This window comes from Electrona antarctica, assembly GCF_951216825.1.
Source record: "Electrona antarctica genome assembly, contig: scaffold_249, whole genome shotgun sequence".
Classification (NCBI taxonomy): domain Eukaryota; kingdom Metazoa; phylum Chordata; class Actinopteri; order Myctophiformes; family Myctophidae; genus Electrona; species Electrona antarctica.
Genome location: NW_027637452.1, coordinates 5,594 through 23,921, shown reverse-complemented (window position 1 = coordinate 23,921; position 18,328 = coordinate 5,594). Strand labels below are relative to the sequence as shown.

General features: G+C 45.8%; 1 protein-coding gene across 1 annotated transcript; it reads right to left on the bottom strand.

Moving 5' to 3' along the window:
* Positions 1 to 5,307: 5,307 nt before the first annotated feature.
* LOC306918925 (netrin-G1-like) lies at positions 5,308 to 18,097 on the bottom strand (the record flags this gene model as incomplete). Its single annotated transcript, XM_079531763.1, has 2 exons — positions 5,308 to 6,245; positions 17,960 to 18,097. Coding segments are annotated over 2 exons (455 nt in total), but the record flags the coding sequence as incomplete, so codon positions are not given.
* Between the last annotated feature and the right edge of the window lie 231 nt (positions 18,098 to 18,328).

The window sequence follows — 18,328 nt, the reverse complement described above, 5'->3', positions numbered from 1 at the left end:
AACACACTATATACTGTAGCTGGGGTTCCTGTGTTGCGTTACATTGAAACCGGTGAACTATGAAAACGGTTTCGATGGAAGCAACAGCTGTACCTCTCGTCTCTCAGGCCCTGCAAGTTACGGGCCTTCGGGCACAGGGCCCTGCAAGCTGTGGTCCCTGGGGCACAGGGCCCTGCAAGCTGTGGGCCCTGGGGCACAGGGCCCTGCAAGCTGTGGGCCCTGGGGCACAGGGCCCTGCAAGCTGTGGGCCCTGTGCCACTAAAGTTCCATTGTTAACCCAGGCCTGCAAAGTGAAACATCACAAAAAAAGTAATTTTTTTGGAGATTAAGAGGTTTCATTCATGCGCGACAACAATAATACATCTGTGATCGACAAATTATCAACACAATGTATATATTATATTTTTTTTACTTTTATTCACTTAAATTCTTCAGTGATAAAGCGACAAGAAAACATTTATAATGTCCTTTGGTGGGATTTTCTTTTTTTTTCATTATTACACTAGTATACTTGTATTATGTAAACTGATATTCTTTGATGCCAGCACGTTGCCAATAGAAAGGAAAATCAACTGCACAGCCCAAAATAAGAACTACCGTCTTTGAGGAATCAACTGAAAAAGAGGAGACAAAACAAATAAACCCTCTGAGCAATAGTCGGCTTTTAGACGGCTAAATTGCCGTCTAAAGAATTGGGTAAAAATAGTGTAAAAATGAAAGTTTTTTTAGCAGTCTAGGCTTAGATTAGACGTTGAAACAACGTTGTTTCAACGTCTATTTATAGACGGTCTAAAAATAGACTGGCTAATCAAGATCTAAATATACAACGTAGACCGTCTATAAATAGACGTTGAAACAACATTGTTTCAACGTCTAATCTAAGCCTAGAATGCTAAAAAAACTTTCATTTTTAGACCATTTTTTGTTTTTTACCCCATTTTTTAGACGGCCATTAAGACGTCTAACAGACTAAAAAAAAGCTCAGTGGGAAGAAATAAACGATAAGAAAGAAAAGCAACCAAATACAACCCATTTCTTCTGCATTCAGACGTTACCTTGGTTACATTAAAGGCCCTTTTCATGTATTTAATCACAGTTCGGCAATCATACAAAAAGGACTAACATGTCTTTATTTTATTTTTTGCTCAGTCAAGAAGAAGAAAACAACTCCTCCAACGTTTCACTCATGAGTTTCTGATCTCGCTTCAGTCAAACATCACTCGAACACGACCATGATCTCAGGGAGGGTGGAGGTGCAGCCGCCACGTTCCAAATCCTACACCGCTTGTGCTTATAACCGTAACCACGCCCCCACTTCTGTAACCACGCCGCGCTTCTGTAACCACGCCCTGCTTCTGTGGCCAACGCGGAAGTGCCTCGCCTACAACAACCGCTGACTGTTTTTTTTGGTCGATATAGTAATTTTTTTTTTCAAGTGTCAATTATCTAATGTAATCCTGGGCTCTACACTCCCTCTGCCAACCTGGGGAAAGCAACGGACTGACCTCATGCTTCCTTCTATGCACGTGGAGTCCAAGCCGCTTCTTTTCACCTGACAGGGGTGAGATCCCCCGGTTGGACGTAGCGCGTGGAAGAAACACGTCCAACCAGTTAATTTCCCTATCCATCAGGATATCAAAAAATATGGTTTTTGACCGCGACGGAGGCGCGCCGCCTCAAGTGAACTCGAGCGACGAGAGGCACCGCCGAGCGAGCTTCCGTGGCGAACGTCGTGCCGAAGTTCGATTGAGCCGACTGACTCGGGGCCGTTCCGAGTTGCGACGCCCCTGTTGGGCACAAAATAGTAAATCGTGTTCTGGCGAGAGCTCAAAGTGGCTACTGGCCAATCATGGCGCGTCCTCGCACGAGTGCACTGGCCAATCACAGCGTGTCCTTGCACAAGATGTATAGGATTTAGAACGAGGCGGTGCAGCTCTATAAGAGAACATACTATTTGACAGCTTCTTATTGGAGTGGGTATCGTTGTTGGGGGGTGGGGGGTGTGGGGGGAGGTGAGGGTGGGGGGTTTGGGGGGACATCTTGTTACACGTGTTGCGTCACACTGACATCAGAGACAAAAAGATATTTCCCGGCCAACGAGGGGTTAACAGAGTGACGTTCACAAAAAGCACTGGTTGGTTGGTTGGTGTCGGGCGAGAGAGAGAGAGACAGAGAGAGAGAGAGAGTGAGGGAGTGAGAGAGAGAGGGGGGGGGGGAGAACAGGGAGGCAGTGGTTTAAAGTAACTAGAAATTACATTTACTTAAGTCAAGCTCAAAGTAAACGTTGTCCACAAGGGGAAATTCGGCTTTAAGTTATCTGGAGTATACTGGATTATTTCAAAATGACTTCTACTTTTACTTCTACTCCACACCGACATACCGGTATGTGGATGTACTCAAGAACGACTCAGGAGCGCAGAGCCCCACCGAGCTGGCCAGATCTATGGAGAACCGGGATGACTGGAAGAACTGGCCAGATGTATTATGGAGAACCAAGATGACTGGAAAACGACGATGGAGGGCTTGTCGTCTGAGGACCACCTAGAGCAGAGGTTCCCCACCTACTAGTACTAGAGCAGAGGTTCCCCACCTACTAGTACTAGAGCAGAGGTTCCCCACCTACTAGTACTAGAGCAGAGGTTCCCCACCTACTAGTACTAGAGCAGAGGTTCCCCACCTACTAGTACTAGAGCAGAGGTTCCCCACCTACTAGTACTAGAGCAGAGGTTCCCCACCTACTAGTACTAGAGCAGAGGTTCCCCACCTACTAGTACTTGAGCCCCCTCTGGTGGGAGTCACCCCAAAAAAGGAGAAAAAAAGACAAAAGTGGAATGAAATATTTATATTACTGCAGGTAGTTCTTCTGACTAAGCCTCCAGCCATGACGGCACACCTGGACGTAAATAAAACATTTGAGAACGGATTACATTAGATAATATCATCAGTTGTGCTGATTAGTGATTAGACAGAGTTTCGTCAGAGCAGCAGCATTATTGGCTTATAGGAATGGAACAAATAGGGTAGGTATTACGCTCCTGTATTTTAATTTATTATGATGGTACTTGGAGAGCCAAATATGGTGGTACCACTTCAGTTATAAGAACCAATGACCTCGAGAGACTACAGTTCAGTGGCAAATATTGTACTTTTTACTCCACTACAATTATTTGAAACCTTTAGTTACTACTAGTGACTTTGTAGATTTAGATTATTATTACAAAACATACAGCCATAATATGCATTCCGGCCATTCGACAATAACCGATCAACAAGCTACGATCATTGTGATGCGTCTCAATCCATTTGAAACGGAACATTCTGCATTATGCTTTCACTTTTGGTACTCCAAGTACATTTTGACGCCAATACTTTTGTACTTTTACTGGAGTCACATTTAGAATTTTGGGACTTTTACTTGTAACAGCGTATTTCTATATTGCAGAATTGATACTTTTACTTAAGTAAAACATAATTTGAGTACTTTTTTCCACCAAACACAGGGAGACAAGACAGTGGGAGGGAATGGGTGATGTGTGTGTGTGCGTGAGTGCGTGCGTGTGTGTGCGAGGGGGGGGGGGGGGATTTCCCTATATCCACAATGCACTGACAGCAAAGAAAATGCTTGCACTTGATTTTCCACTTTTCTCTCTCTCTTTGATTATTATATGTTTCCCTCCATTGAAGTGTATGTTTCAAAGGCCAGTCTGCCTGCCTGTCAGCGGCCATAGTTTCCTTAGTATTTTTTGTCTTTTTTTTTAAATAGTTTTTTTTAGTTTTTATTCTTCATTCATTGGCATCGGTTGGATCAGCCCTCGGTGCGGGCGGGCGGTAGGCTAGCGGTCCGGTTGGATCATCGGTTGGATCAGCCCGCGGTGCGGGCGGTAGGTAGGCTAGCGGTCCGGCCAACATTCAGTGAAACCTCTCTGTGTGTACTTGGACCGCTCGTTTTGAGTCTAAACACCATATTTCATGCCACACCCCCCTCCCCCCCTCCAAAATAAATAGCTGATCTACAAGTTCACAAGCTTGTAGATGTGTAGAATAGGCTCTAATGCACACAGAATAACTCTTCCTACTAGAGATGCTTCGATAATCGGCCACCGATCAGGCCGATATTCACTCGGATCTGTGATCGGCAATTTACCCTAATCTGGAGAAACCGATCTTTTATTTGTGGTATAAAAGTCAATCAGATAATATAGTATAATATCATCTTTGTGACAGGCCTACACATTCTCCCCTCCCCCCACAGGAAGAGTTTTGACATGTAATAATATATCGGTATTGGCCGATCGGTGAACGGGATCAGTGCCAAAAGAACCTGATCGGAGCATCCCTAACTTCCTACCAACAGAATGGACGCCTTACGGGCAAAGATGGCAGCATAAGTTGTGGCGTTGTCGCTGCGTATATATCTTTGTACGTCGTTGGCTACAGCTTTATAGCTTTGTAGCTTTGCATCTGGAAGTCGAACCCATGCTCAGCTTCAACTTGTAGTAGTGGTTTTGTATCTTTTGCATCAGCTACAAACGTCGGATGCATCTTTGTATCTGCATGTCGCATTGACAGTCAATGGTATGGAGTATAGACTGTATCTTTGCATCTGCCCGTGTAAACGCAGCAATAGGGAAGGAAGGGAACCGGAAGAGTTATTCTGTGTGCATAGAGCCTGTTTTTTTTTGTTTGAGGGGTGGGGGGGTGGGGCTAGTTAATATGGATGGATGTTGGAGGGGCTTTGAGTCCTTAACCCGCCACCCCGTGAGTCCTTAACCCGCCACCCCGTGAGTCCTTAACCCGCCACCCCGTGCGGGCCAGGCGACCTCGCTGGCTGCCCGGTCCAGTCTGGTGAAAGATGTGGGTTTTTGCGGTCCAGTGAGTGTTTCTGTGTGTGGACCCCCCCACCCCCCAGTGGTCCTCGAACCCCCTCCCCTCATACCAAGGGTCTCTGGGTGGGTGGTCCTCGATCCCCCTCCCCTCTCACACCAAGGGTCTCTGGGTGGTCCTCGATCCCCCTCCCCTCACACCAAGGGTCTCTGGGTGGTCCTCGATCCCCCTCCCCTCACACCAAGGGTCTCTGGGTGGTCCTCGAGCCCCCTCCCCTCACACACTGAGGGTCTCTGGGTGGGTGGTTCTCCAGTGGTCCTTGATCCCCCTCCCCTCACACACCGAGGGTCTCTGGGGTCTAATGAGGAAGGGGGGAGGGGGGCTCCACTCTTCGCCGCTGCTGCGTCTCACTCTCAAGCAAAAGGAAAAAAAAATCTTCAGTTAAACTCTTGTTCTTTTTTTTAATTAAATATCTGTTTCATCTTTTCACAATTCCTCTACTTCTTTCTTTCTTCGTAATAATATTTTTTGATATATTCTTCTTGTTCTTTGAAATCAACTGGAAAATATGTTTTGCCCTCAATCATCTGGCACATTCCGATATTGTCAGCGTGTGTGTGTGTGTGTGTGTGTGTGTGTGTGTGTGTGTGTGTGTGTGTGTGTGTGTGTGTGCGCGCGCATGCACGTGTGTCTGCGCGTGAGTGTGTGTGTGTGTCTGTGTGTGAGCGTGTGTTTGTTGTCTGTGTACTCTGTATGTACTCTGTGTGTGTGTTTGCGTGTGTGTGTGTGTGTGTGTGTGTTTGCACGTATGTGCACGTGCGCACGTGTGTGCACAACACGTGTCCCGTTTGAGTCCGGCGGCAAAGCTTCTCGGCGGTCCAGAATAGCTCAACATATTTTTTACTATAGTCTGGTTTTCCGTAGGATTTCTGGGTGGTGGGCGGGGTGGGGGGCGGGGTCTTGTTGAGGCATCGGGAGGGGGCGGGGTTAGGGTGTATAGCTCTCCTCCACCTCCAACCAGGTCAGCTATCGTTGCGTTGTGCGTCCAGTCCCTGGGCGTTGGGGGTGGGGCCGGGTGGGGGTGGGGGGGACGTTCCCGTCCTCTCAGTGTGCGGTCTCGCTCAGCAGCGTGGCGCTCAGCAGCAGCGGTAGCAGCAGCGGCGCTAGCGGTCGTAGTACCGCGTAGGGACCGAAGGGCAGCGACCCCGAGCCACCGGGGGGCGCCAACGCCGCTGCCGTCGTCATCGTCAGACTGGGAGCGGCGCCCGAGCGCGCGCTGCCGGCGCAGCCGCCCAGCTCCGTCTCGCAGCGCCGCTTCTCGCACAGCACGCCGGCGAAGTCCGCCGCGCACTCGCAGCGCACGTTGTTCACGCACTCGCCGCCGTTCTGGCAGCGCTGGAGCTCCTCGTCGCACACCCGGGCTGCGGAGAGGGGGAAGGGTGTGTGTGTGGGGGGGGGGGGGGGGGGTTGTTGGGGGGGGGGGGGGGGGAGAGAGAGAAGGAGGGAGAGAATGAGGGTAGTCAGAATGGTCATGCATTCAACCATAGATATTTAAATAATAGATGCCTCATTGGCCGCTGCAGTTCGTGTGTCGACGGGAGGGGCGGAATAATTTACACAGGGGAGGAAGTACGCCGGAAGAGTGGACGGCACGTTACGTCACGCTGCCACTCAAGTGATTACTGGCCAATCACAGCGCATCTTTTCCGGGACTTTGAGCACATACGCTCCAGACCCAGAAAGGGCGTCTACGTTTATATGTCTATGCATTCAACCTCTCCCGTTGCCAAGACTACTGTTTCGCAAAGTCCAATCAAACTTTATTTATAGAGTTTAAAACATCACAGATTGAACAAAGTGCTGAACAGATCAGAGGCAAAGCAAACAGGCAACAAACACCATCACAAGAACACAAGAGATAAAACAAAGACAAAAGTAAAACAAACACTGGATATACATTAGACTCAGATGGGATTAAAAGCCAGAGACAATAAATGGGTCTTAAGCAGAGACTTAACGATATTTAAGGACAGATGTCATATGGAATTATGGGCAGGCTCCTCCAGAGCCCGGGGGCTGCTGCCGCAAACGCGCGTGTGCCCCTGGTACTTTTGCTAGTACCAGGTACCCTAGTACTTCTGCTAGTACCAGGGAGAAATTAAGCTATATAGACAAATCCACAGAGTGGTGCCTTGCGGGGCACGACCATTACTGAGGTGTACCAATAAGCTGATTAGCTATACCTGGCATAAATGGTAAATGGTGCATTTATATAGAGCCTTTATCCAAGGCGCTTTACATAGATTGTGCATTACATTCACCCATTCACACACCGATGGCGGCGGAAACCATGCAAGGCACCAACCTGCACATCAGGAGCAATTAGGGGTTCAGAGTCTTGCTCAAGGACACTTCGACACTGACTGGGGGAGCCCACAGGTTTCGAACTGGCAACCTTGTGGTTGCCATCCGGCCACTCTACCCCTGAGCCACCGCCGCCCCTACATACATTCACACAGGGCACTGCTCCATAGATTCTAATCTCCATAGACTGTCCCATAGATTCTCATGGAAAGTGCACAGCAGGCCAGGGCACCCCTCTGTGGACTCGTAGACCTGAAGAGTTTATGAACCACTGATACGCAGTGTACTCTACTCCTGTATTTAGGGACTTGATAGATGCATTTATAGGGAGAGTCTAAATAGAATACAAAAGATGAAAAGTGTAGGTACTGTACTGTATAGTATATACTGACACTGTATGTGTGGACCGAGCCCAACAACAACAGCAGCTTCTAAAAATTGACAGTCCATTAGAGCGCCTTTCTTGTGGATGATGGAACGGCGAGGCCAGCCGTGGTCTCCCACGGGACGCAAGCTGTCACCGGCACGCCGGAGGCAGAAACACACACAAGCAAACCAATAAACCGACAGAGATGAATAAACACGCTGGCCCGCGATGCAGACGGCGGCCATTTCTGTCCTTTATCCCATCAAGACCTGGAACGCGTGCGTCTGTGTCGCCTTAGATTTTCTTCTCTTTCATTTTTATCCCACGATTTTTTGTAACCCATTTTTTCACCCATCGTCAATTATCTAATGTAATCCTGGGCGCTACACTTCCTCTGCCAACCTGGGGAGGGCAGCGGACTGACCTCATGCTTCCTTCTATGCATGAGGAGTCCAAGCTGCTTCTTTTCACCTGACAGGGAAGAGTTTCCCTGGCCGGACGTAGCGCGTGGAAGGAACACGTTATTCCGACCAGTTCCTTTCCCCTCCATCAGGCGCCCCGGCTGGACAGGGGGAGGTAGTTTAGAGACCAGGATTACTGCATGTTTTTGTAAGGGTACCTGCCCTAGGGGACACGGGGAGAACATGCAAACTCCACACAGAAAGGTCCTTTCGCCAACCTCGCCTCGGGTATGGGCACTGTGACGCCTTAGATCTTAACCACTTTTACCATTACTTTAAACTTTAGCTGTTGGGAAAATAGCATATCTACCGAGTGCCGCGCTATACGAGCTCGTAGATCTGCTATTTTTTTTTAAAGTCGTGAAAACGTGTGCAGATCTTTTGAATATAATTATTCTTTCACAGCGAACATTTTTAACTCAAATCTTTGCTGGAACAACACATTTTGAGATGTAATTCTAGTGGTTCTTGACAGAGAACCACTGAAAAACAGGTTAAGAGAAAAAACATTTTTTTCAGAAAACTGTCAGGATTTAGAAGACAATTATAGAATCTGATCTCAGGTCTTAATGTGTTATTAGTGGAGAAACAAACTCGCTGAGCAATCCCAGCTCTATTAGACGTGGGCATTACAGCATCCAATATGAGTTCTCTCTCCTAACGTGGCCACATCGGAGAGATAATGCCGTCTCGTAGGAATCCTGCCGAATGCAGCTTTGATGTGAAACTCGCCGAGAGTCGGACAACTTCCCCAATCCCGTTTGGTGTCTGTTTCTTTTGTTAGCGACGATAACGAGGTCGCCGTTCCCTGACACGGCTCCTCAATCACTTCTAGCTCACAACTGGATCTGCTCAATGCCGCCCGCGTGTTGTTATTTTAATTGACGGACAAACTGAATAAAGTGAGACGATGATGTAAGCCACCTGAGAACAAAGGAATGGAAGGCAAACAATGACTACAACATGACATAACGATACCATCCTGATGACTACAAAACAATGACTACAACATGACATAACGAGATCATCCTGATGACTACAAAACAATGACTACAACATGACATACCGATAACATCCTGATGACTACAAAACAATAACTACAACATGACATAACAATACCATCCTGATGACTACAAAACAAAATGACTACAACATGACATAACGATACTCATCCTGATGACTACAAAACAATGACTACAACATGACATAACGATACCATCCTGATGACTACAAAACAATGACTACAACATGACATAACGATACCATCCTGATGACTACAAAACAATGACTACAACATGCCATAATACCATCCTGATGACTACAAAACAATGACTACAACATGACATAACAATACCATCCTGATGACTACAAAACAATGACTACAACATGACATAACGATATGATCCTGATGACTACAAAACAATGACTACAACATGACATAACGATATGATCCTGATGACTACAAAACAATGACTACAACATGACATAACGATATGATCCTGATGACTACAAAACAATGACTACAACATGACATAACGATATGATCCTGATGACTACAAAACAATGACTACAACATGACATAACGATATGATCCTGATGACTACAAAACAATGACTACAACATGACATAACGATATGATCCTGATGACTACAAAACAATGACTACAACATGACATAACGATATGATCCTGATGACTACAAAACAATGACTACAACATGACATAACGATATGATCCTGATGACTACAAAACAATGACTACAACATGACATAACGATACCATAATGATGACTACAAAACAATGACTACAACATGACATAACGATATGATCCTGATGACTACAAAACAATGACTACAACATGACATAACGATATGATCCTGATGACTACAAAACAATGACTACAACATGACATAACGATACCATAATGATGACTACAAAACAATGACTACAACATGACATAACGATACCATAATGATGACTACAAAACAATGACTACAACATGACATAACGATATGATCCTGATGACTACAAAACAATGACTATAACATGACATAACGATATGATCCTGATGACTACAAAACAATGACTATAACATGACATAACGATATGATCCTGATGACTACAAAACAATGACTATACAACATGACATAACAATACCATCCTGATGAATACAAAACAATGACTAAAACATGACATAACGATACCATCCTGATGACTACAAAACAATGACTAAAACATGACATAATGATACCATCCTGATGACTACAAAACAATGACTACAACATGACATAATGATACCATCCGCACGGCAATTTAGTAACACAGATCAGGCTGTCCTCCGAGGTGGAAAGCCAGGTCCCAGACAAATCTTTTTTATGTTAATTTGAGGGTCCTAGACATGGAAAGGGACCACTACACATTGATAAAGCATAATGTAAGATGTCTGAATCTTCCGTCATAAAGTTTGAGCCTATTATACAAGCAGTGTTTCACCTGTGTCTGAGTTCCGTTTAGACTGTACTACATTATCCCATTCTGGGCGGGAACCCCTTTTGGTGTTAGCATTATGCTATGCTTTAGCTATTGAAAAATAGCAGATCTACAACCTCATACGACCTACGAGCTTTATAGGTCTGCTATTTTTGAAAAATCGAAGAATGACTGACATAGAAACATAGCTTTTTCAGAAAACTGTCAGGATGTAGAAGACATTTTTTAGAATCTGATCTCAGGTCAAAATGGTTTATGCATGTAATTTTCCTACCATTTTTTTGCCATAGCCCTGTATCAGGCATACTGTAATATTTCGTACGGTTCATTCAAGGACAAAAGGGAGACGGATGGAAAGTGGTTGTCGCTGCATCTGTGACCTTCCCAGATCCCCGCGGTAGGTGAGCTGGTCATATTACGGTACTTAGCCCCGGCAGGAATTACATTTTTGGCCTGACGCGCGCTAAAGCCAGAGCTCTGAGAAATGAACGGTGGGGGATTTTCGATGCGTAACAATTTGGAATTGAGAGCAAAAGGCTGTCCGGAAAAATGTCCATTCTGTAGGTTGGCAACTAAAAAAATAATAATCTTGTTTTCTTTTTCTCTCTACCAGAACACATCAGGAAAAGAATAAATAAGAAAACATCCTCTGTCTGGGAGAGTAAAACATGGACAGAGAGGAAAAGTCCTATCTGATTGACAGCCCCTACATCACTGGTTCCCAAACTTTTTCAGGTCAAGGACCCCCAAATTGACACCAATTAGCCTGCGTACCCCATTAGAAAAGGTATGCCTGCCAAGGACCCCCTGCATAACAGAAGATCTTTACGGCTCTAGCAGTGATTTTCCACCATTTTCACCCCTAGTTTGATATGCATTAGGCTACGGACCCCCATTTAATGGGATTTATATCTCTGAGACCCCAATTTATATTGTAAAATCAATGTTAATTTAACTCTGAGAGTGTACAAATGGACCCTAACGTTTCCATTTGGTTCCATTTGTACACTCTCAGAGTTACAGACCCATAAGGGTCCATTTGGTTCCAAATGATCATTTAGCTGGTAACATTTTGGCACAGAACGCTGCTTAATGCAGACTAGTTTGTTGTGTAACCATCTTTTCAGCAAAGAAAAGGCAACTCGGTTGGAAATTGGAATATGATGGAACTGCATGTGCTCGGAACAAATTTATTTTTTGCTGTTGATCCACCCGTAAACAGATCCAGGCACAGCGATGTGTGATCGCGAGGTGATGAGATTCATCGTGTTTGCTTTTAACACATTTAGACCTGAGAACAGTTTTCTGATGTTTCTATGTCAGTGGTTCTCAAACTATTTCATGTCAAGGACACCCAAACATTATCTGTATTTGGCCGCCGACCCTCATCTGAAAATATGTTGTTCTAGGGACCTCACCACTGCTTGTATAATAAGCAAAGATATGAGTTAAAAACATTTGCTCTGAAATAATATATATTCAAGGATTTGTGCCACATTTTCAAGATAAAAAAGCAGATCTACAAGCTCGTAGTGCGGCACTCGGTGCCGCGCTATGAGCTTGTAGATCTGCTATTTTTCAATAGCTAAAGTATAACATGATGCTTGAAACACCAAAAGGGGTTCCCGTCCAGAATGGCTTAATATGAGGGACAATATTTGCAGAGGAGTTACCGTGAACTAGGTGTGCCTCACGGAGGCTGCCGGTGTTTGGCAAGAGATTTGAGTTTTTAATTTGCACTCTCTGACTCTGAATGCAGATTACATGTCTCATCCACGCTAATGCTAACACCTGTGGATGTCAAGGAGCCACACATCAAGGAGCCACACACTGCAAATGCTGATTTAGTTTTAATCATAGTCTTTTGAATACTACTATTTTAGTTTTAGTCATGTTTTTAAAAGGTTTTACTTTTAGTCTAGTTGACTTAGTCGAAGGGGAAAACCACTCATTTTCAAAATTGAACTATTATCATTAATATATCTTAGAGTTGTTAATATCACAGGAGTTTAGTCGACTACATCTACAGTTGATTTTGTCGACGAAAACCTTTTGGCAGGCCTTGAAGGCCTAAAGTAAACTTCAGGCATGAAGCATATATAATGCCTCAGTTTACACTTGCTTGCATGCTGAAAATAGCCGATCTACAAGTTCACACCCTGTCTCAGTGCAACACTTTGTGGGGCTTGTAGATCTGCGATTTTCAGAACGCAACACCCGAGCGCAGACCAAACATAAAATCACTCGTCTTTTAGTTCTACTGGATCTCTTCTCCACTAGTCCCTCCCTGGCATTTAGTTCTACTGGATCTCTTCTCCACTAGTCCCTCCCTGACATTTAGTTCTACTGGATCTCTTCTCCACTAGTCCCTCCCTGACATTTAGTTCTACTGGATCTCTTCTCCACTAGTCCCTCCCTGACATTTAGTTCTACTGCATCTCTTCTCCACTAGTCCCTCCCTGACATTTAGTTCTACTGGATCTCTTCTCCACTAGTCCCTCCCTGACATTTAGTTCTACTGGATCTCTTCTCCACTAGTCCCTCCCTGACATTTAGTTCTACTGGATCTCTTCTCCACTAGTCCCTCCCTGACATTTAGTTCTACTGGATCTCTTCTCCACTAGTCCCTCCCTGACATTTAGTTCTACTGGATCTCTTCTCCACTAGTCCCTCCCTGACATTTAGTTCTACTGGATCTCTTCTCCACTAGTCCCTCCCTGACATTTAGTTCTACTGGATCTCTTCTCCACTAGTCCCTCCCCTATGCGATTGACAATAAAAGCCCATGGGTACAGAGGCTAGTCCCTCCCTAACCTTTAAGTCTAGTTTTGACTTGTTGACGAAATTGTCACTACTAGAGCGGTGCCCGGCTGTAGAGCACCGAGTCGGTAACGATAGAAGTTGGAGAATCATGCCCCACCTGGCTACGCAATACCCATTGTACCCGCGTCAGAGTACCCGTTCCACCCATCTGTCTGTGTCCCTTTTTATGCCCATGTCATGTTGTGTTGTGTCAGAGCTATCCCAGAGGCCTTTTGTGGCGGTTCTCGACAACCGTGGGTCCGACCGACTTGACACCGGGCACTGCACGCCCTGTGGGGGGGTGTGGGAACGTGTGTGAAGTCGGTGGGGCGAACGGTTCTCGAGTTACGTGGATTACAGACATACGTACAGACAGACGTACAGACAGACGTACAGACAGACGTACAGACAGACGTACAGACATACATACAGACAGACGTACAGACAGACGTACAGCGACACATAGATATTTAGTCTTAGTCATACATTGCTTTCTTGGCACTCGTGTGTCTACTGCTGCATTTAGGCTACTCTGCCATGTGTTGACTCTAGGATTAATCACATCTCCCTGTATAAATGTCTCCGGACGAGAGCATCTGCTAAACGCCGACGTTATGATTGTACTTCTGAGGACACGTTCCATGGTGGACGTCCATTACTTTTGGCCAGTGACCCCCCAACCCCCCCCCCCCCCCCCCCCCCACGATGTCTTCTTTCTTTGTGGAAATCAATTACACTTAAAGTAAAGTGTATTAACCCATTTAGGCCTGACGTCAAAATTTTAAAAAAATCTTTTTAAAATGCCTTTTTTTTCTGAAAAACCTCATGTTTCTGTATCAGTGGTGCTCAATATTTCATGACAAGGACCCCAAAAAATATATGTAATATGCCTCCGCCCCCCATCTGAAAATATGTTGTTCCAGGGGACCTCTCCAGAAGCAAAGATTTGAGTTAAAAACTGAAACTCTGAAAGAATATTCAAAGATTTGAGGCACATTTTCACGATTTTTCAAAAATAGCAGACCTACAAGCTCATAGCGCGGCACTCGGTGCCGCGCTATGAGCTTGTAGATCTGCTATTTTTCAATAGCTAAAGTATAACATAGGCCTAATGATTAAAACACCAAAAGGGGTTCCCGCCCAAAATGGGTTAAGCGGGGGTTGCTGTACAGTAAGTGATAGTACAGTACAGTGCCTTCATCATTACCTAAATTAAATGGCTGCGTAAATGTCTGCGTTTACAGTAAAGTCCTCCTGCGCACGTTGCACTTTTCCAGAAAGTACAGAATGCAACATAGATCTGCAAGCGCATCCTTTTTTTGTGTTTTCTTAATCACATCTCTGTATTAGAGTAGTGGTCCGGGGACCAATCACATCTCTGTATTAGAGTAGTGGTCCTTTAATCACATCTCTGTATTAGAGTAGTGGTCCGGGGACCAATCACATCTCTGTATTAGAGTAGTGGTCCGGGGACCAATCACATCTCTGTATTAGAGTAGTGGTCCGGGGACCAATCACATCTCTGTATTAGAGTAGTGGTCCGGGGACCGCCAGTGGTCTCTGTATTAGAGTAGTGGTCCGGGGACCGCCAGTGGTCTCTGTATTAGAGTAGTGGTCCGGGGACCGCCAGTGGTCCTTGAGGGGGTTAGAGTAGTGGTCCGGGGACCGCCAGTGGTCCTTGAGGGGGTTCCAGCTGGTCCCCAGTGGTCCGGGGACCGCCAGTGGTCCTTGAGGGGGTTAATGTCCTCTCTGTATTCGAGTAGTGGTCCGGGGACCGCCAGTGGTCCTTGAGGGGGTTCCAGCTGGTCCCCAGTGGTCCGGGGACCGCCAGTGGTCCTTGAGGGGGTTAATGTCCTCTCTGTATTAGAGTAGTGGTCCGGGGACCGCCTGTGGTCCTTAATCACATCTCTGTATTAGAGTAGTGGTCCGGGGACCGCCAGTGGTCCTTGAGGGGGTTCTTAATCACATCTCTGTATTAGAGTAGTGGTCCGGGGACCGCCGGCGGTCCTTGAGGGGGTTCCAGGTGGTCCGGGGACCGCCAGTGGTCCTTGAGGGGGTTCCAGGTGGTCCCCAGTGGTCCGGGGACCGCCAGTGGTCCTTGAGGGGGTTCCAGGTGGTCCCCAGTGGTCCGGGGACCACCAGTGGTCCTTGAGGGGGTTCCAGGTGGTCCGGGGACCGTCAGTGGTCCTTGAGGGGGTTCCAGGTGGTCCCCAGCTATAATCACATCTCTGTATTAGAGTAGTGGTCCGGGGACCGCCTGTGGTCCTTGAGGGGGTTCCAGGTGGTCCCCAGTGGTCCGGGGACCGCCAGTGGTCCTTGAGGGGGTTCCAGGTGGTCCCCAGCTATAATTCAGTAATGCAAATAGCCTCAGCATCCTGCATCCTTGGCCTCACTAAATTGAGAAAGCACGCAATCACGACGTCACCCTAACGTCGTTGAAGTAGGACTCATACAATGTCCCTGGAATGCATCTAAAATACATTGAAACCTATATTTACATCACTGTATAATGATGGGAAGGTGGTTATTGATTGATTGATTGAAATATGTATTAACAGTTTGCAGAATTACAGTACATTTCAAGCACAAACTCAATACAAAGACTGTTAACTGTGAGTGGACGACCCAATTAAGCATTACACTTGTTTACAAGAGGGTCCACCATGTTCAGTCGCTCTGGATTAAGAGCGTCTGCTAAATGCCTAAATTGTAATTGTAAATTGTTCAATTCATCAAAACATTTAGAGACGTACAAATAGACACTTCTATATAGACAAAGAACAAAGAACATATAGTCAAAGAACAGTCCATATGGTAACCATATGGACCCGTATAGATCTTCAACCTTTGAGAGCGTAAAATGAAACCAAATGGACCCTCACGGGTCTACACAATCAGAGAATGTAGAAGAATTGTTATTTTGACCAATTACGTTTGCTATCTGCTATCTCTCCTATTACTGTACCGACATCAATACAGCATGGAATTGTGGACACAATATTGAGGCTAAATGTCATCAAATGGTGGTCCGGTTAGTGTTAGGGTTAGTTAACCCTAACCCTAACCTTGTAACTCCATTTTTTAATTTACGTTTTCCCCTAAAATAATGCCATATAGTAGCCTATAACTACTTACAACAGTGTCGCACGGAAGTTAACGGAAACAACTGATCTACAATCTGAAAGCGCCAACAGATCTGGTATTTCTGTTGGTTTACAACCAATATAGACGATGTGTGTGTGTGTGTGTGTGTGTGTGTGTGTGTGTGTGTGTGTGTGTGTGTGTGTGTGTGTGTGTGTGTGGGGCTGGTGGTGCGTGTCGTGTGCACGACGCCACACGTTTCGGCGTGGCAGGAACAGCTGTTTGGAATGACAGTGCTGATCCTCGCTGCATAATATTCATCCTCCACAACGCCACGTGTGTGTGCGTGCGTGGGTGCATGCGTGTGCGTGTGTGCGCTTGTGTGTGTGTGTGTGTGTGTGTGTATGTGTGTGTGCGTGCATAATATCCATCCTCCACAACAGCACATTTTAATGAGCATCCATCTGTGTCTGGCACAGCAAACTAAAATGAACTGTACAGTAAGCTATTGTTACAAAAATGAACTGTACAGTAAGCTATTGTTCGATTTCTACGGTGCTTTTCAACGCGAGTACCTGCATGACATTCTTTGCCCACGTCGCGTCACCTAAAGGCACAATCCATGGACTCAATAGAGGGTATGCTGCGCATCCATAAAGTGAATGGCAGATCGTGTGGCAAAGTGAGTGATAAAGTGAATTTAATGTTGTTTAAAGTCATTTAATGCAATCAGATATGACTTTTCTGTTTGGATGTAGGGGCTGTCGAGGCCAGAAAGTAGTTTTTTGCCACTCAGTAGGCGTTCCCTCATAACTTCCGGGTATGATGATGATGTCACGCGCATACCCTCTATTAGCAGTTGTAGTTATTCCCTCTTTAGGAGTGACGCAGTGACGTTGTGTGAAGACATAGTCAGATCTGCCAAAGATACATTGTCAGGGAATTGGAATAAGCAACTTATCTACTTCAAACCTAGCGTGTTCTGTAGTTACTATGTGACACACGGTTAATGAAACAAACACCTCATCTTTGGGTTAGTCCATGTCACGGCCTAGATGTCTGTCAGACAGACAGACAGACAGACAGACAGACAGACAGACAGACAGACAGACAGACAGACAGACAGACAGACAGACAGACGAACAAGAACTAGGTCTGGTGACACTGCACAGACTGAACTGAATTGGTCTCTTGTTTTAGTAGACTACTTTATATATATTATACACGTAGGCTACATCACTATTATTTGTTTTTATATGCATACAAATATACCATGTAGATTAGTCATGTACTATGCATTTTTTCTTTTAACTGCAATGATGAGCCTGCACAAAAAATAATCTCACCCATGTTACTTGTAATGTGATGTGACAATAAAGACAGACAGACAGACAGACAGACAGACAGACAGACAGACAGACAGACAGACAGACAGACAGACAGACAGAGTGCTATAGCAGGAGGGACAGTCAGAGAGACAGGAAGCAGGGGAGGGAGGGAGGGAGGGGTCCGGGGCTCGGGGCGGGTGGGAGGCTGCGAGGAGACGGGGGTGTTTTTGGGTTCTATACTTACATTTGCAGCCATTGTCCCACAAATACCCGGGTAGACAGTCCTGACACTTGGGCCCCGCCGTGCCTTCCTTACATATACAATGTCCTGTGGTGGCATTACAGCGGTCACTGACCGAGCCCAACGGATTACAATTACAGTCTGGAGAAGGAAAAAAAGACACAAACACAAGACACACACACACACACACACATGCTGTAGAGACAAGGTGGTATTGTTTCGACACACACATGTAGGAACTTGAGAGCTTGTAGCACACAGTCCTCAAGTTCAACCATGTGTAGCGGTTTCAGATGTTATCAGATGATTTTAATCTCCCTCATCATCAGCTCTTAATCAAGACCACCATGCAATGGAGACAGTATGGACATT